Genomic DNA, 19,544 nt, shown 5'->3' with positions numbered 1-19,544 from the left:
TCTGACTGCTAGGAAGTTCTTCCTAATGTTTAGCTGAAAACTCTTCTGAATTAATTTCAACCCGCTGGTTCTTGTCCGACCTCCTGCGGCAAGTTATGCAGAGAATCACTGTCCGTCTCCTTTGATAGGATAAATTTCTCAAACTATAAGCAAAATGCAAGAGGCAAACTAATGGAAACATATGTAAACTGTTCTTCATTGATACAGGTGGCAGAATTCAGCTTTTCTGGGTGCGCAATACCGATCTTGTTCTCTCTTATATTTAGCAAGGAGTGTACACATAATACCGACTCTAACACTATACAGAAAGTGTGGTGGTGCTGGACCTGCCAGAGTGGTATACGATTTTAGAGACAGAAAGCCGAAGTAAAGTCTTGGAAAATGGCCTTTTGAAGCGATGAATAAGAAGATGATCAGAGACTTCTCTCATAACAACTAACAAAATAACATATAAATAACGAATTGTTTTAAGCAAGAACTCTACAAGTATATTGCGATATTAAAACTAATTGTACTAACATTTTTACTAACAGTGAAAAGATCTCCTCCTCTTGGGGTTTTAGCTTAGTGTGGTTTGCTTTCCTTTATCCTTAGTTGTAGTCCCTTCCCTAATATTTCTTTGTAGTTTTTGTAGTATTTGCAAAATAAAAAAATATCCCTCCGGGGATTTAAAGAAAGAAAGAAAGTGTGATGGTGGGGAAACACTATACAATCCTTATGTAGGAAGAAATCTTTTCTAGCGCAGAGTTTGAGAAACGGCTGCCAGTTCACTGTTGCACTCAGGTGCGATCAAAGGACGATCCGGACAGGGAATGAAGTCCTTCCACTGACCAAGAACCCTTGGACATAAATACTCTCCCGAGGGTCGGGGGGAAACAACAAGAACCTCTGTCACCCACCTGAAACCGTGAGCCGGGCTTCCCGGCTGAACTTCACGCTGGCAATGTTGGTAGCCACACAGCGGAAAATCCCAGCGTCCTCTGCTCGCAGGCCGGTTATCTGCAAAACCCCTTTGGGGAGAAGCGTGTACCTACGGGAGACAGAATGGAACCTTGTAAGGAGACCATGTTTCCGGGGCATTGCTGGGAAGACACATGTAAACTGGGGGGTGGGTGGACGGACCAATGAGAAATAAAAGAACAAATAACCAAACAACAACAAACAAGGATGGGGCAACCATCATTACCTACGGGTCCAAAAAAAACAGAAGACACAACTCTGGGTCTCTCCAGTTTGGTGTGGTGGTTAGGAGCACGGATTCTAATCTGGGAGATCCGGGTTTGATTCCCCACGCCTCCACGTGCAGCTGCTGAATGACCTGCAGTCAGTCACAAGTCCTCTCAGAGCTGTTCTTTCAAGGGCAGTCCTCGAAAGAGTTCTCTCAGCCCCACCTACCTGACAGGGTGTCTGTTGTGGGGAGGGGAAGGGAAAGGAGTTTGTAAGCCGCACTGAGACTCCTCGGGGCAGTGAAGCACAACTCAGCGGCACAAATCCGCTCAACACCGGTGATTGACACAACCTGGGTTTGTGACGCACGTTCTTCCTCATGCTCTAGTGCGCACTGTGTGAGCATATCCGGACCCAGAAAATGCCCTGGTTTGTCATAGGATGGCTCCTTTCACTTGCCAGTTCATTTGCTTTTGTGATGGCTTGGGGCTACGGAGGGGTGTGCGTGTGAAGCGCCATGCATGCAGGGTCAATCTCCATGCACCTGCCGGGCAGGGCAGGATAAAAGTTTAATAAATAAATAAATCTTCCGGAGCGGTGGTTTTCAAATCTGCGCCCCAGGGAATGACAGCCCCCCCACCAGTGTCTTCCCCTGAAATGCACAGCCATAAGGGAACGCACAGGACATGTTCCAGGATCATGTTCTCGGTCTATGCGGCGCAATGTCAAGGACCGAGAAGCTGACCAATGCGATCCATCGGGGGTCACCAACGTGGCGATCATGGGTGCCATGATGCCCATGGACAACTCTCCTGGTGCCCGCCAAGTGCATTTAGAAAGTGGGCGGGGCTAGGCGGGGCTTTTGCCTAGCGGGGCTTCTGATTGGCTGTGAAGATTAAAAAGCGCCCTGTTAAAACAGGGCTTCTGTCTGAAATGCTGAAGAGGTGCTATTACATACACCAGGAACCAACAACAATCAACAGTCAACAGTATACATACATACAAAGATAGTTGTTAAGTTCAACTCCTACTTGTGTACATTTATATATCTTAGTACAAAACACTCTACAATGAAAAACAAGAACAATCTCTGTCGAAACGGCACAAACAATAGATAGGACAAAGGAGAGAGAAAAATGTCCAGTGAAACTCTCAAGATCTGTGTAAATAGATCACGAGGTCCCAGATGTATTCCGTCCCTCATTGCGTCCTAAAAGACTTCATTAGATCAATAAGATACAGTAAATATGTAGAACCACATCAATAAATGTATATCTTACTGGCAAGTATATCATACGTAGCAACTGTATTTGTATGTAGAGGTTCTATTACAGTTCTGTATAACCTCACTCCCTGACATTTTGTGATTGGCTCCGCCTCCTGCGGCAGCCATTTTGTGACTGGCTCCGCCCCTCGTGGCAGCCATTTTGTGACTGTGCCCACCGCCCCGTGTCAGAATTCCAAAGGGTGCCCACAGGCTCATAAAGGGAGGGGACCCTTGCTATACAAGCACCCTAGAACATTCCCCCAAAGCATATGGAACAGAGGTCCATCAGTGGCTATTAGCCACAAGGTATAGATAGGGACTCTGGGGCAAGTGATGCTCTGTCTTCTTGGTGCTTGGGGGGGGCAACAGTGGGAGGGCTTCTAATGTCCTGGCCCCACTGGTGGACCTCCTGATGGCACTGGTATTTCTGGCCACTGTGGGATATAGAGTGTTGGACTGGATGGGCCTTTGGCCTGATCCAACATTGGCATCTCTAATGTTCTTATGTTCTCTGCAACATGCGTGGAGCGCACAAGACAATTCGATAAGGAAGGGTGTTTTCCAAAGTTCAAAAGCTACTTCAGAGCACCTGAGACCCCAGTTACAGCTAACTGGCCCCCTTACCTGTCATTGTCTGTATCGATGGGGAGCTTATTCTTCTTCCACAAGATCACGGGCTCTGGCAAACCTCGGATCTGGCACTGGAATCTAGCGACGCCTCCTTCTTCCACCACTATGCTCTGGGGATGGACGTGGAAGTCGGACATCGCTGCAGGAAGACGGGGAGGGGAAAAGGAGAAATGAAAACTTCGATGGTGAAAAATGTAAAACCTACATGTTGGAGGAATTGTGACGTTAGAGGTACATATTTACACTGTTGGATGTATTGTTCTAAATTAAAATGGTTTTGGGAAAATGTGTTAGAAAAAAAACATATTACGCAAGTAACTTTACCTTTTGAACCTGAAGTAATTTTACTAAATGTTAGAAGAAATTTACAGATATCTCCGTTAAATAATATTAGAATAGCATTATTATTACATGCTGCGAAACTTGTTACAGCGCAACACTGGAAAGCAGAAAATAAATTTTCTATGAGTAATTGGTTTAAAAATATATGGCAACTATATTTAATGGACAAAATTACTTGGTCTATAAATAATGTATCTTATGAAAACTAATGAATGAATTTTATTGTTACGGCACCCAGCCAGCAAAATAAAACCATAGAAATACAAATAAACTACAATGGCCTAATAGTAAAATTTCCAAAGTGCAACAAGGTACTAAAAAATAACATTATACAATCATTTTGGTCGCTAAAACCAGACTTAAGATTACAATAAAACACGATAAAAGGAAAGGAACTAAGATGACTTGGAAAGAGTAAAAGTTAAAATCAAACAGTCCTAACCGAAGTGACAACCAGGGCACTGATGAGCTTTTATAACCAAGGAGCAAAATTTTGCAATCTGATGGAGCGCTGTATGTTCAAGGTTAAAAAACAAGTTTTCCATCTTATCCTGATCAGACGTGCCTGCCAAAAAAGGCTCAATGAGTTTTGTGCGTGCCTCTTCAAATAATGGGCACCTTAAGAATACATGCTCCTGAGATTCGATCTCCCCCAACGCGCACATACATAACCTCTCTGTTCGGGGTAATTTTTTAAATTTGCCCTCAAGAACTGCAGAAGGTAAGGCAGAGCATCTAGCCAAAGTGTAAGCCCTTCTGAGTTTACGGGACTCCAGAACAGCTAAATATGGGGCCTGTGCAACAATGTATTTATTACTAGTTGGCGCTATAAAAGTTGGAGACACCTGTAGATCTAGTTGGCGTTCGGTGTCCTTGATCCTCTGCTTAATTTCTAACTTAGCTCGGTCACCACCCATTTTCAAAAGCGCTTGAGGAGAATACCCCAAGAGTGAAATTTTTCGCTTAACAGCGACCAGCCATTCAGATTCAAAGGAATCAGTCAGAATCAGAGGCACTAGTCCACACGGATTTAAATTTATCTTCAACCAATAGAAGATGGAGTGTAAGGCAATCATGGCTTCGACCTTCAGCATGCCCGTCTCTAGCCTTACCATTGCATTAGATACGCATCTAGGAACTTGAAGCACTGCTCTTAAAAACTTCGATTGAACTAGCTCCAAGGGGGCATAGCTAGAGGAAGGCGCTCCAAGCAGCGTACCATAAAGCATCTGGGCAAGTGTTTTAGCCTTAAAAAGTTTTATAGCTGCTGGTACAAAGTATCCCCCTTGGGATCTGAAAAACTTAAGTATACCGTGAGAGGATTTTTCACCCGAGCATGCTGCTGCCTGGCTATGGGCAGTCTTAGATCCAGAGGCTTGGATGATCATGCCTAGGTAGCGAAAGCTAGCTACCTGTTCAAGATTCTGGCCGTTTACACTCCACTTTCTTAATTTGGGTCTCCTGCCAAAGGCCATCACCTTTGTCTTCGCATAGTTAATATCCAGCTCCTGATCACTGCAGTAGCTAGCAAACTTCTTAAGTGCCCTTCTCAATCCAATTGGGGTTCTAGAAAGAATAACAGCATCATCGGCATATAAAAGTATAGTGATGGAGCGCTGAGCCAGTTTAGGAGGGTGAAAATCTACATCATTTAGACATCCAACAACATCGTTGAGGTAAAAGTTAAAAAGCGCAGGCGCTAACATACATCCCTGCCTAACTCCCTTTAAAGTGGGAATTTTATCAGTCAAATGCCCCAACCTGGTATATCTAACCCTCAAAGATGTTTGTTCATGAAGGGCACGAATGAGCACTAAAAGTCTCCTGTCTATTGTAGAGGCTTCAAGTTTTCTCCATAATATAGATCTAGAAATGGAGTCGAAGGCCGCTTTAAGATCAATAAACGCAGCGTAAAGTGACGAGGGGCCCTTGCCAGAGTATTTGTCAATGAGATGCCGAAGAAGAAGGCAGTGGTCCATTGTCGACCTACCCTGCCTAAACCCAGCTTGCTCCTGGTTCAATATATCCTCTTTCTCCATCCAATGTGTAAATTTTTCCAGAAGATGTTTGGCATACAATTTGCTAATGACACTTAGTAAGCTAATAGGCCTGTAATTTGCAGGATCTTTTTGATTACCTTTTTTATAGATAGGAACAACCACCGACTCCCCCCATTCGCTTGGCACCCTCCCTGTTCTATCGATATAGGTAAAAAGGTGTGCTAGGAAGGGTGCCCACCAATTCATATTTTCCTTCAGAAACTCAGGAGGGATTCCATCAAGGCCGGGGGCCTTTCCTCTTTTAAGTTGGCCTATCAGTGCTGAGATCTCTGCTGGGGAGACTGAGGGCCAGCTAGGCAGGTCACTGAAAACTGTGGACATAAAGGAGGGGGTATGATTATCATGGTACAAGTTCTGGAAATGAAAGATCCAGGTTTCAGGGGGAATATAAGATTCCCTCGTTAAGGTACTATTTCGCTTTTGATTGGAGACCATCTTCCAAAACAAAGCGGAGTTCTTTTCCTTGGCAGCTTGGATTAGAGCCTTCCATGCTTCCCTAGCATAATCTTTCTTCTTTCTTTTAATTAAATTTTTATAAGATCGTTTTTTTTCTAGTAGGGCTAGGTAGGCACTTAACTCTCTCGTGGCATAAAGACCAATGTAATTAGCATAAGCTCGAATAAGTACTCTTTTTGCCTCCAGGCAATCTTTGTCAAACCAAATCTTTGACTTTAGCTTGCAAGGGGTGTGGGCTCTCTGACCTACCTTCTGAAACAGGAGGGGCGTGAGATTCTTAATAAGTCTTATGAAAACTATAAAATGCGGTATTCTGTTTGGTCGCCAATATTGGGCTTTTTACAATTGCAAAAAGAAATACCAGAAGTCGTCTTAAGTATATAACAGACTTCACTCAATCTTTGTTTCAGATACGTTAAAACTTGAAAATTAACGTTTCTGTATTTTACTGTTTTGTCGTTTCAAGATTTATTGTTTATTGTATTTTAAAAAGTTTAAAATTAATAAAATATATATTAAAAAACTTCGATGGTGGATGCGTTTTGTGCTTCGAAGGCGAGGGCTTCGCTCAGCTGAGACATCCGGCCAAAAATATCCCCCGCAGACCATACCAATGAAACGTGAAGACACCTCACCAAGCCTACGGTGGAAAGTGCCTTCAAGTTGCGGCCGGCTTACGGTGACCCCGTAGGGCTTTCAAGGCAAGAGATGTTCAGAGGTGGTTCGCCATCGCCTGCCTCTGTGTAGCAGTCCTGGGCTTCCTAGTGGACTCCCATCCAGGGCTATTTTTGGGCAGGAACGCACAGGAACGGAGTTCTGGCTGGCTCCCAAGTTGGCCACGCCCAGCAGGAACTCATTCGCATAACAGGCCACACCCAACAGCAGAAACTCATTAGGATTGGCTACAATTAGGGGTGTGTGGCCTAACATGCAAAGGAGTCCCTGCTCCAAAAAAAGCTCCTGGGTTTTGACAACAGACAAGGTAAACAGAATAAGAAGCAAAAGGTGGGCGTGGCTGGATAACCACACTTCTGGTGACATGTGGGTGCGGCCTAATGTGCGAATGAGCTGTGCTGGCAGGGGTGTGGCCCAATATGCTAATGAGTTCCTGTTGTTGGGTGTGGCCTATTATGCTTATGAGTTCCTGCTGGGCTTTTTCTACAAAAAGAGCCCTGCTGCTCCATATGTTTACCCTCGAAGCTGTCTCTGCTTGTAGCTGCCACCACTTCCTATGGCAGTGAAGCTCACTTTGGGTGAAGAAGTCCTTCCTTTTTTCTGTTCTAAGCCTACTGCTCATTAATTCCATTGAGTGCCCACGAGTTCCTGTATTGTGAGAGAGGGAGAAAAGTCCTTCTTTCTCGGCCTTCACTATCCCGTGCATAATTTTGTAAACCTCGATCATGTCACCTCTCGGGCGTCGTTTCTCCAAGCTAAAGAGCCCCAAGCGTTTTAACTTTTCTTCATAGGAAGGTTGCATTCAAAAAGAATGACAAAAATATTCCCCAAACAGGGTAGAGCAATGAAATGAGCCTTCCAGCACCAATACCCCCTGAAAGCATCAAGTCTGACGGTACTGGTACGCAGGCGGGTGGTGAACACCAGTTGGAGGAAAATATACCTCTGGAGAAAAGCTATGCATTATTTAGTTGCAAAGGGAAAATCAGCAAGCTCGTGTTCCACAAACATTACCTTCATATCATCTCCAATAAAGGTTTGCTGCAACATGTGTTACAGTAGGCACTCTATCTGTATGCTATAAAGATCCCTTCAACATTTAGACAAACATTTAATCATAAGGGGAAAACACAAACAAATAGAACAGCATTTACAAAAGCCTTCACCATAGAAAGACAGTATTACAACACTGAAGTCTGCAGAACTTCCAGATCAGAAAAAAGCAACGTTTCAGAACAAAGAAACGTGATGGAAAAGAAGTTTTTAAAATGCTTTAAGTGCATAAGGTAGCAATGATGGTATGTGGGTTATGCCCCCCTCTGGACTGATAATTCATTTTATTTGCCCCCCCCCTTTTTAACCAGTGTTAGGATATCTTTCTTGAGGTGTGGGGACCCGTGTTCCCTCTAAGCTGAGTTAGTGTGAGCTAGCTCACAATCTTGTAGCCTCCAGCTCACAGACTTTTGCCTTCGCTCAGGAAGGGATGGCTCCAGAGCAAACCGATTTATGCAGCAGCCAAATCGCTGGCTCACAACTTTAAAGCCAGTAACTCACAAAGCAGAATTTTTGCTCACAAGACTCCACAGCCTAGAGGGAACATTGGTGGTGACCAGAACGGCACACAGTATTCCGCAGCATCGATTTATACAGGGGCGTTATGATCCTGGCGGCCTTGTTTTCAATCGGCCCACCAGCAAACCATCGACACTCTCAGCTGCCCCTCAGCCCAAATCTTTGTGCTGTAAATCCTCTCTCCCTAAAAACATTCTTTCTCGCCGGAGAGATTCACACAAGCATACATGTGCGTGCCTAACGCCAGCCTCCTTTCTTCCACGTAGACCATCGATAACACAGGCTCCTCTCGTTGAGGGGGAGGGTCTGCAAACCTGTCAGGAAGGATCCATCACTCATCCGCGGGCTCCCATTGGGCCCCACCGACAGATGGAAGACCCCCGATTCCCTTTCATACATTAAACATGCTCCGCATTAAACATGCGTCTCTCACGCCCCCTCTGTCATAAGCCTCCCCGGGCTAAACAAAAAAGGGTTCGGGAAGCACGACACGCCGGTTGTGTGCTTTCGAGGGATCATCTCACCCCCCTCCCCCCATCTTTCACAAACAAAATCCAGTTCAGACCGGATTTCGCCATAATTTGAGAGCAATTTATTAAATCACGCAAGTGCCTCCGGCGCTAATTGCGTTATATTGCATCAAGAAAAGTGCCCCGGGACACTAACCAACCGGTGCAGAAGGCCAACAGAAATGCGGTTATTTTATTACGGCTTATTGTGATGATCCATCGTTATTGTCAAGCTGTTATCATCGTAGGGGGAGCCGGACGTTATCTCCCTGAACTCAGCTGTATCGTGAAGCTTAATTCCATAGGGCAGCTTTTGAGTAAGTGTTCTTTCTGGGTTGGGGGGCAGGACCCCAACTCCCATTTTCAAGCTGTTGTTCCAAGGACAGACGGAACTTTGTCCCTCTTTCCCCCGATACAAGAACTTGGGGGCACCCAATGAAGGTGTTGAGGAAATAGGCACAGGACAGACAAAAGAAAATACTTCTTCACTCAATGTGTGACTGTGGAATTCACTGTCAGTATATCACAGAATCATACAGTTGGAAGGGAACTCCAGGGTCATCTAGTCCAACCCCCTGCACAATGCAGGAAATCCACCCCCCTGCCCCCAGTGACCCCTGCTCCACGCCCAGAAGAGAGAAAGAAAAACTAAACTAAACATGCTAAACATGAGCCTGCAGTGCGATGTGACTGTGAAGAAAGCAAGCAAATCCAATCTTAGGAGGCATTAACAGAAGCATTGTGTCCACGGGAGGTGGTAGTTCCGCTCTACTCTGCTATGGTCAGGCCACACCTCAGAGTGTAGTGGTGAAGTGCGCTGACTCTAATCTGGGAGAACCGGGTTTGATTCCCCATTCCTCCACCTGCACCTGCTGGATGACCTTGGGCAAGCCATAGCTCTGGCACAGCTGTCCTTGAAAAAGAGCAGTTTCTGTCAAGAGCTTTTTCAGCCCCACCTACCTCACAGGGTGTCTGTTGTGGGGAGGGGAAGGGAAAGGAGTTTGTGAGCCGCTCTGAGACACCTTTGGGTAGTGAAGGGCGGGGTATGAATCCAATCTCATCCTCCTCCTCCTCCAAAGATGGCAGTTCTAAGTGGCTCTCCAGGAAACAAGTCTGGGGCAAAACACGCCTCTTCAGCAACAGCCAGTGTGGCTAGAGTGTCAGGATAGGATCTGAGAGAGCCAGGTTCGAATTCCCGCTCTGCTGTGGAAGCTTACTGGGTGACCTTGGGCCAGTCTCTGCTTAACCTACTTCTCAGGGTCGTCGTGAGAATTAAATGGGGAAGGGGAGGATGGAGTTGCCAGTGTGATCACCCCAGCGCGTTCCAAATGCGTCACTTATTCCTTGAGGAAGTACGCTGGAAGCAAGCTGCAAGGAAAAATCCACTTCATCCGCCGTTGTGTCAGATCACGCAGCGGGAGGTCAAATTAAAAAGGTAAAGGTAAAGGTTCCCTTCCTCGAAAGCCAGTCGAGTCCGACTCTAGGGTTGCGGTGCTCATCTCCGTTTCAAAGCCGAAGAGCCAGTGCTGTCTGAAGACGTTTCCATGGTCATGTGGCCGGCACGACTAAACACCAAGGCGCACGGAACACTGTGACCTTCCCTCCGAAGTGGTACCTATTTATCTACCTGCAATTTCTTGCTTTCGAACTGCTAGGTTGGCAGGAGCTGGAACAAGAGACGGGAGCTCACTCCGTCATGTGGCACACTCGGGTCTCGAACTGCTGAACTACTGACCTTCCACAGCCTGAAGTTCAGCGTCTTAACCACTTGAGCCTCGCTCCCCCCCAACACACGTTTTCTGGCATGTGTGACCAGGACCTAAGTCTATCAATGGCTACTGGCCACAGTGACTGAGGGGAACCTCCACATTCAGAGACACTAATCCTCTGAATCCCAGAGCCTGGAGGCCAGGGAAGGCCATGGCCTTCACGCCCTGTAGTTGGCCCTCCAGAGGAGCTGCTTGGACACTGTGAGGAGCCAGAATGCTGGACTAGATGGACCACTGGTCGGATCCAGCAGGGCTCTTCTCATGTTCTTATGCTTCTACACCCATTTAGAGAGGAAGAAGAGAAAGACTGTATTTATACCCTGCCCTTCACTCAGAGTGGCTTACAATCCCTTTCCCTCCCCCTCCACGCAACAGACACCCTGTGAGGTAGGTAGGGCTGAGAGAGTTCTCTTGAGAACTACCCTTGAGAGAACAGCCCCGAGAGAATGTGTGACTGGCCCAAGGTCACACCAGCAGCTGCATGTGGAGGAGTGGGGAATCAAACCCGGTTCTCCCAGATCAGAGTCCACGCTCTTAACCACTACACCAAACTGGCTGATAGCCTTCTCCATAATAACGTGGCCAGATCCAGCTTGCTAGCCTGACGGCAGAGGCAGAAGATCTGATGGAACACAGACGAAAACAGGTACTGAATAAAATTTTCTTGACTCCATGGGAAAGTAAACGGGAGCCATTAGTGGGCAATCCGTTTTCCTTCAGCAGGGCATTAGCGATAAGGGGCAGCATGACCTAGATTCGGTGCGGGAAAAGAGGAACATTAACACGATATGGCAGAGCAAAGCCGAGGCCTGTTGGAATCATTAAGGCGCAAACATCAGGCTCAATGGCAAGCCGAGGAGATTGAGACGGGAGGGCAACATATTCCCCTGCAGATACGAAGTACGCTTTGCGCCCCAGTCTGCGTTTGCTGCCACACGGAGGCTGTCACGCCACTCTGGTGTCCACATTTACAGGAAGCATCCACACAATGGGGCATTTTAGCCGGCATAAACGGGGCATATCCAACCGGAGCAGTTTGATCCGGAAGAAATGTGATCGCACTTATCTCCTGACTGCGCAGCACATCGCGATATGCCCGTCCACACTTTAGGCACTTAGGAGAGCGCGTCGGCGTTTGTGCATGCGCATAGGCAGTCTTCCTTATAATGGCTGCGGTCACACGGAGCATTAGCCACGCTACAGAGACGGAATATAGGTGGATTTTCCGGGCGCGATCAAACCGCAACATCTGGGAAGCGTAGAGCTCCCGTGGCTAACCCGAGGCTTCCCGCCGAAGATGCACCGTAAAAAACTAGTACTTCCGAGGTACTAGTTTCCGGAAACCGCAGGGCAAGGGCGGGCGTCTGATCACGTTTCCGGTGGTAGCTCGTGGAATCCGGTGCCCGCCCATGTCCCGTCGCGAAAAGGTTTTTTTCCCCCCAAGTCTCCACGCGATGTGCATAAGCACCCAACGGCGCATGTGCACACTTCGGTAAAAAAAAAAAAAAACCAACCCCCACCGCGCCGCTTCTTTGCCGTGCCGTGGGATTGACGTATGATCGCCACCTCCCCCCAAACCACGGGATGTCAGCGGGACGTTTGATCCGGCGGCCGCGCGGTAGTTCGCTCCGGGGCCTCCATGAGGTCCCAGACTCGTCTAAAGCCTTACACTAGGCCCTTTTTTTGGTTTGTTTTACAAACACCGGGGCGAAGCTTCGCCCAAGTGCACATCGAGGAGACTTAAAAAAAAAAAAAAAGGCGGCCGAAAAGTGGAAGCCTCGGGCTTCTGAACGGAAGTGGCTAGACACCGGTGGAGAGCGATCAGATGGGGATAATGCAGTTGGAACCGGTGCACTCAGGATACCACCACTTGGGGACCTAGTAGCAGAATACAACGGTTTACAGCTGCTTGCAACGGTTAGGGACGGAAGGCAGATGTTCGCCGTGTGATCACCTGTAAGTACACCGATTCCAACTGGCATCTATACTGGCATAAATGCCCCATCTGAACGCACCGAATGACTCTCTGATGAGGAGGGAAGCGTCATGGGTAAATAAAAAGTGTGTGAATGCCTCACACACATACAGATAACTAGTTTCAGGGGGTAGCTGTATTGTTCTGTGGCACTTTCTTAGAGAGTAAAAGGGGATTAAATAGATTCATGGAGGATAAGTCAATGGCAACTAGCCATGGTGACTGAGGGGAACCTCCACATTCAGAGGCACTGATCTTCTCAATGTTAGAGTCAGCAGGCAACATCAGGGGAAGGCCTCTGCCTCTGTGCCCAGTTGTTGGCCCTCGAGAGGAACTGGTTGGCCACTGTGTGAGACGGGATGCTGGACTAGATGGGCCATTGGTCTGATCCAGTAGGGCTCTTCTTATCAGGGGAAGGTCTCAGCCTCTCTGACCTGTTGTTGGCCCTCCAGAGGAACTGGTTGGCCACCATGAGAGACAGGATACTGGACTAGATGGGCCACTGGTCTGATCCAGCAGGGCTCTTCTGATATTCTCATGAAGGTCTCAACCTCTATGCCCTGTTGTTGGCCCTCCAGAGGAACTGGTTGGCCACCATGAGAGACAGGATGCTGGACTAGATGGACCCCTGGTCTGATCCAGCAGGGCTCTTCTGATATTCTCATGAAGGCCTCAGCCTCTATGCCCTGTTGTTGGCCCTCCAGAGGAACTGGTTGGCCACTGTGTGAGACAGGATGCTGGACTAGATGGACCTTCACTGGTCTGATCCAGCAGGGCTCTTCTGATGTTCTCATGTAAGATTTTGGGGATTATAAGCTTTCAAGAGTCAAAACACCCTTTGTGGTGGTGCCACCCTGCAAAGTGGTAAGATCAACAAATGCCCACACCAGACTGCCTCTGTTGGGGCTCCCATCTCCCTGACAAAGTCAGAAAGACACCCACGCTTTTATCACTCCAATTTGTAGGAACAGAATTGTTTGGAAGAGCATTTTTTATAAAGGGAACAGGGTGGTAGTAAAATGGAATTGGGTAGCAGTAAAAGAGGAAACGTTCAGGAAGGCACTTTTTACAATGGGGAAAGGGATGTAATTTTAATGTCTCTGGAAAATAAATTAGGCAATTTTTATTGCACTGTTTATCGGATGCACTATACAACTTCTATTTAATAGTGGTCTAATTTTGTGATCCCGTTCGACTGCGTTATTTGCCATTTGTATTATACCAACCTTTCCCCAGTATCGTTTTCTAACTCTGTAACCTGTCTCAACTTTGAACAAGAAAAGGGGACAAGAAATGAAGTTAAAAAGCAAAAGTGTAAAAGAAAAAGAATTTCTGGGTTTCTGCCACCTGATGACCTTGGGTTGTACCTTTCAGCTTGTCAAAGAATTGTTTTTCCAGCGTAGGCATTACAATGGAAATTAGTGGCAGTTCTCCTGAGATCCAGCGGAGCAAGTGAAAACCCCAGAATGTCTTCAAAAGAGATGGTCAAAAACAACGCTCCCTCTCCGCTGTGGAGCCTTGTGAGCAAAAAATTCTACTTGGTGAGCTCCTGGCATTAAAGTTGTGAGCAGGTGATTTGCCTACTCTGGAGCCCTCCTTCCTGAGCTAAGACAAAAATCTGTGAGCTGGAGGCTAAAAAACTGTGAGCTGGCTTGCTCTAACTCAGCTCAGAGGGAACACTGGTCAAAAACTACCACTTGGAGACTCCTTGAACCCATTTCACTTATTATGGTTTTGAGGTTGAGATTCAACTCAGTTAGTAGACTCAGGATGGTGTTTAGGGATACGTTTAAATATTTTTAAAGTGCATGTGAGCAGTAAGAGAAACCCTCTAAATACCCCCCCCCCATTCTAATTCTTTGGACATTTGTTCTCTAGGAAAGCAACCTGCTGGGGGGGGAGGGTTGGTGGGGGGGCACCCGGGGAACCGGTGACTGCAATCGGACTAAATTAGGGGCATTACAAGATCAGAGGCAGATCACTCCTCACTGTGGAATCCATCCAGATGGCTGGAATTTGGCTGGGGAGGGGGGGAAGCAGTTCCTTTTGGCAAAAGTCCTTACGGGGCATGCCAATTAAAGGAACACCGAGGCTCGTTCAAACCCCTGCACGGAAGGGAAGGGCACCAGAAACCATCTCCAGCCCCTGTTAGGCTCCTGACATAGCTGGCACCAGTATTCCCTCTAAGCTGAGTTAGTGTGAGCTCGCTCACAGTTTTTTAGCCTCCGGCTCACACATTTTTGTCTCAGCCCAGGAAGGAGGGCTCCAGAGCAACCTGATTCATGCAACAGCCAAATGGCTCGATCACAACTTTAATGCCAGTAGCTCACAAAATGGACTTTTTGCTCACAAGACTCCACAGCTTAGGGCAGTGGTGGCGAACCTATGGCACGGGTGCCAGAGGTGGCACTCAGAGCCCTCTCTGTGGGCACGCGTGCCATCGCCCCAGCCAGGCCCAGACCATCATTGAAGTGTCGGATTCTCTGCCAAATAATTTTAAGTAAATGAAAACATCTTAAGTTAATGTATGAGTTGTTTTTTCTAAAGTAAAACCTCAGTATTCAGGTTAAATTGCTGCGTTGGCACTTTGCGATAAATAAGTGGGTTTGGGGTCACAGTTTGGGCTTGCGGTCTCTAAAAGGTTCGCCATCACTGGCTTAGGGGGCGCATTGGCTGGCACCCTCCCGGGGTACTTGCCAGTTACAGTACAGTAAGTAAGTTTATTGTATATGGCCTTTGGCCGTTTCAATATAAAATATAAATACACAATATAAATTTAGGGTTCAAAAGTACTGTTCTCAAAACAAAGCCTTCAGAATAAGACTCTATAACATTCCGACAAATAAAACAGTCAGAATTTTCAAACCATAAAAGCTACGCTACCAGTTTCGTAGCTCAATGTTAGACAATACTGGAAACAGCCTTGGATCTAACTTTTCTGGCTGCAAGCGCAAAAAGCGCTACCTTGCGAGTAACCCCCATAGCCGACAAGAGGGAAACCAACTTTTCATTGTCAGGAAAGTTGCAGAGTTTGCTTAAATTTGCTTAAAATTCCAGATAGGAATCTGCTTCTTAGGTCAGAATATAAAGGACAAACCATAATGTAATGAAATCGAACTTCCACTACGGTACCACAAACGCATACACATTGTTCCTGTGGTTTGTTGGTACGCCTTCCAAGCAGCACTTCAGTGGGCATGGATGGAAAGCGAAGGGCGGTACTTGCCAGTTGGGTTGGGAAATTCCTGGAGATTTGGGAGGAGATGCCCGGGTAGGGGGAGGACTTCAGTAGGGTACCATGCCATACAGTCCCCCCTCCAAAGCTGACATTTTCTCCAGGGGGACTGATCTCGGCCGTCTGGAGAACTGTTGTGATTTCTTGGAGATCTCCAGGCCCCACCTGGAGGCTGGCTACCCGAAAATATTTGCTTGACTTTCTATAGCCAAACCACAGAATGGCCAGCTTTCCCCCCAAGTACTGTTTGGTGTAGTGGTTAAGTGCGCGGACTCTTAATCTGGGAGAACCGGGTTTGATTCCCCACTCCTCCACTTGCACCTGCTGGATGACCTTGGGCAAGCCGTAGTTCTGATAAGAGCTGTTCTTGAAAAAAAATCAGTTTCTATCAGAGCTCTCTCAGCTCCACCAACCTCACAGGCAATGCTCCCTCTAAGCTGTGGAGTCTTGTGAGCAAAAATTGTACTTTGTGAGCTACTGGAATTAAAGTTGTGAGCGAGCGACTTGGCTACTGCATAAATTAGTTTGCTCTGGAGCCCCATCCTTCCTGAGCTAAGGCAAAAATGCGTGAGCTGCGGGCTAAAAAACCGTGAGATAGCTCACACTAACTCGGCTTAGAGGGAACACTGCCAGGGTGTCTGTTGTAGAGAGGGGAAGGAAAAGGAGTTTGTAAGCAGCTCGGAGACTCCTTTGGGTAGTGAAGGGCGGGGTATAAATCTAATCTCTTCTTCTTCTAATCTGGGAGAACCGGGCTTGATTCCCCACTCCCCCACATGCAGCTGCTGGTGTGACCTTGGGCCAGTCACAAGTCCTCTCAGAGCTGTTCTCTCAAGGGCAGTCCTCGAAAGAGCTCTTTCAGCCCCACCTACCTCACAGGTTGTCTGTTGTGGGGAGGGGAAGGGAAAGGAATTTGTAAGCCGCTCTGAGGCTCCTTTGGGTAGTGAAGGGCGGGGTATAAATCCAATCTCTTCTACTACTGGGGCACCAATAACCCTGCGGGTCCATGGAGATTTTGTCAAAGAGGCTAGCCTTAAGCAAAAGCAGAGTCCCGACAGCAACTCCATTCGGCCTTTCTGTGAGGGGTCGGGGAGCAGCTCGATTTGGGTTTTCCTTCCCACTCTGGGTCCCCAGTAGACAAGAGCAAGAATCCAGTAGCACCTTAAAGACAAACCAACTTTGAGCCGCACGATGGATCGCCCCGATGCACTTCAGGCACACGGACATCTGAATGACTTCTCTTCTGACATCACTGAGAAGGTGGCCGAGTTTCTCCACTCTGTCTTAAAGCGGCGCCAAAGGACCCTAGAGACTTAGTATTTTTATAGGTGTGTTTTTCATTTGCCCTTAAATTGTATAATCTAGAGACATAGTATTTTTATTGGTGTGCTCTTAATCGACTCTTAAATTGTACAATCTGTTATCAACAAATTATGCCAATCTTAAGGCTGACTTGAACTTGACTCACCAGATTTGTGGCAGGGGGAGGTGCCTTCGTGAATGACGCTCCTCCCCTGCCACGGATTTGTTTGGTCTTTCAGGGGCTACTGGACGCTTGCTGTTTTCTACCGCTCCGGACAGAATAACGCATTTTCCCTTCTCAAGCTGGATGCCAAGGGTTAAAGTTGCCAACTCCAGGTTGGAAAATTCCTGGCGCTTTGGGGAGGGGGATGGAGCCTTGGGACAGCAGGGTTTGGAGAAGCCAGGGATCTCAGCGGGGTACAACAATGCCCCACAGAGTCCACCCTCCAAAGCAGCCAGTTTCTTGGAGATCAGCTTGGAGATCAGTTGTAATTTCGGGGGGGGAACCTGCAGGCCCCACCTGGGGGGGTGGACAACCAAAACCAATGTTCCCTCTAAGCTGTGGAGTCTTGTGAGCAAAAATTCTACTTTGTGAGCTACTGGCATAAAAGTTGTGAGCGAGCAATTTGGCTGCTGCATAAATCAGTTTGCTTTGGAGCCATCCTTCCTGAGCTAAGACAAAAACGTGTGGGCCGGAAGCTAAAAAACTGTGAGCTGGCTCACACTTACTCAGCTTAGAGGGAACACTGCTCTGGAGCTCTCCTTCCTGAGCAAAGATAAAAACCTGTGAGCCGGAGGCTAAAAAACTGTGAGCTGGCTCACACTAACTCAGCTTAGAGGGAACACTGCTCTGGAGCCCTCCTTCCTGAGCGAAGACAAAAATGTGTGGGCCGGAGGCTAAAAAACTGTGAGCTGGCTCACACTTACTCAGCTTAGGGGAAACACTGCTCTGGAGCCCTCCTTCCTGAGCAAAGACAAAAACCTTTGAGCCGGAGGTTAAAAAACTGTGAGCTAGCTCACACTAACTCAGCTCAGAGGGAACACTGTCGAAAGGGAGTGCAAACGTGCTCTTCTCCTTTCTACAACCCTGGCTTTTCACATTCCTAACGGTTTTTCACAGGGTTGAGGGCGTTTAGGCGCCCAAGGGGTGGGGTGGGGTGGGGATTGTATCTTCCTTCTGCTTCTTTTCTTTCAGCAAGACACATTACTTTCCCTGCTCTTAAGAGGCTCCAGTGGAACTGGGCCCTGCTGGCTATTCAACACGCCTCCGCCAGCAGACGGGAGACCGGTTCCCCGTGACTAATGAGGCTATTGTCCGAAGTCGCCACCGCCTGGCCTCAGAACCGGAGTCTCAATGCGCCCTTCCTTTATGCGCAGGGAAGCGTGAACAGCAGCTCCGCCCCTTTATGCTCCAGGAACGTCAGGAATCTGTGGTGGGGGGCGCGAGGTAATGCTTTTATCTGAAGGAAGAGAAAAGGTGGCTGTTTGGTTTTTTTTAAATTAAAAAAAATGGCGGGAAATATTAAAAAGGCTCCATGTCTTTTGTGTCTTTTGTCCTTCCACGCATGGAAAATCTCCCCGGTTAGAATATTTATCCCAGTGTGGTCTCGGGTATGAGAGCGAATCCTCCCGACCAAACAACCCCACCTAATCTCTTCTTTGGCTCTGAATTATAAAGGGAGGGAAAATCCAGCTATTTATGTAAGCAGCTTATTAACAAATAAGCGACAGCGGGCCATTCTTTCTGGACGGAGCGGTGGACCAAAAGATGTCCACGGCTGGTGGACAGTGGGGTGGCCATCAGCATATATGGCTGGAAAAGGGGATTAGACATATCCATGGAGAAGAGGGACATCAATGGCTACTGGCCATCGGTGACTAAAGGGAACCTCCAAATTCAGAGGCAGTAAACCTCTGAGAACCAAAGCTGGGAGGCAACGGCAGTGCCCTCTTTGGCGGCTCTCCAGGGCAACAAAGGCTGCCATCTCCAGGTTGAGAAATACCTGGAGATTTGAAGAAGAGTTGGGTTTATTCCCTGCCCTTCACTGGGACCGATTCCCCACAGCGGCTGCTCCACGCTCGCTCCTCTCTTTGCCCTGATGGTATGTGTCAATTTTCCACTCGAGGCCGCGTGGCTGCATTTTGACCCACGGCTTCGCCCGATTTCCCCCGCAGTTTCGTGATCCTGTTTTTTGAGGATTACAAGGTAAAGGTAAAGGTTCCCTTGCTCGAAAGCCAGTCGAATCCGACTCTAGGGTTGCGGTGCTCATCTCCATTTCAAAGCCGAAGACGTTTCCGTGGTCATGTGGCCGGCATGACTAAACACCAAGGCACACGGAACGCTGTGACCTTCCCACCGAAGGGGTACCTATTTATCTACTTGCAATGTCTTGCTTTCGAACTGCTAGGTTGGCAGGAGCTGGAACGAGAGACGGGAGCTCACTCCGTCATGCGGCAACCCGGGTCTCGAACTGCTGAACTACTGACCTTCCACAGCCTGCAGTTCAGCGTCTTAACCACTTGAGCCACCGCAGCTCCAAGGATTACAAAACCGCGGGCAAAATTGGGCAAAGCTGTGGGTCAAAATG

At 47.7% G+C, this 19,544-nt stretch overlaps 1 protein-coding gene across 1 annotated transcript in view; it reads right to left on the bottom strand.

Moving 5' to 3' along the window:
- IGDCC3 (immunoglobulin superfamily, DCC subclass, member 3) overlaps positions 1-19,544 on the bottom strand; it is a 176,516-nt gene that overhangs the window by 53,030 nt on the left and 103,942 nt on the right. The window contains exons 5-6 of the mRNA XM_015427137.1: positions 3,059-3,203; positions 900-1,030 (exon numbers count right to left, since the gene is read on the bottom strand). Of these exons, the coding sequence (XP_015282623.1) occupies positions 900-1,030; positions 3,059-3,203 (276 nt within the window). The remainder of the gene's footprint in view (positions 1-899; positions 1,031-3,058; positions 3,204-19,544) is intronic.

The sequence above is a fragment of the Gekko japonicus genome, unplaced genomic scaffold, assembly GCF_001447785.1.
Source record: "Gekko japonicus isolate JY-2015 unplaced genomic scaffold, Gekko_japonicus_V1.1 scaffold639, whole genome shotgun sequence".
NCBI classification, from domain to species: Eukaryota; Metazoa; Chordata; class Lepidosauria; order Squamata; family Gekkonidae; genus Gekko; species Gekko japonicus.
Note: the sequence above shows the minus strand (reverse complement) of the source record. Positions and strands in the feature narration are given on the sequence as shown.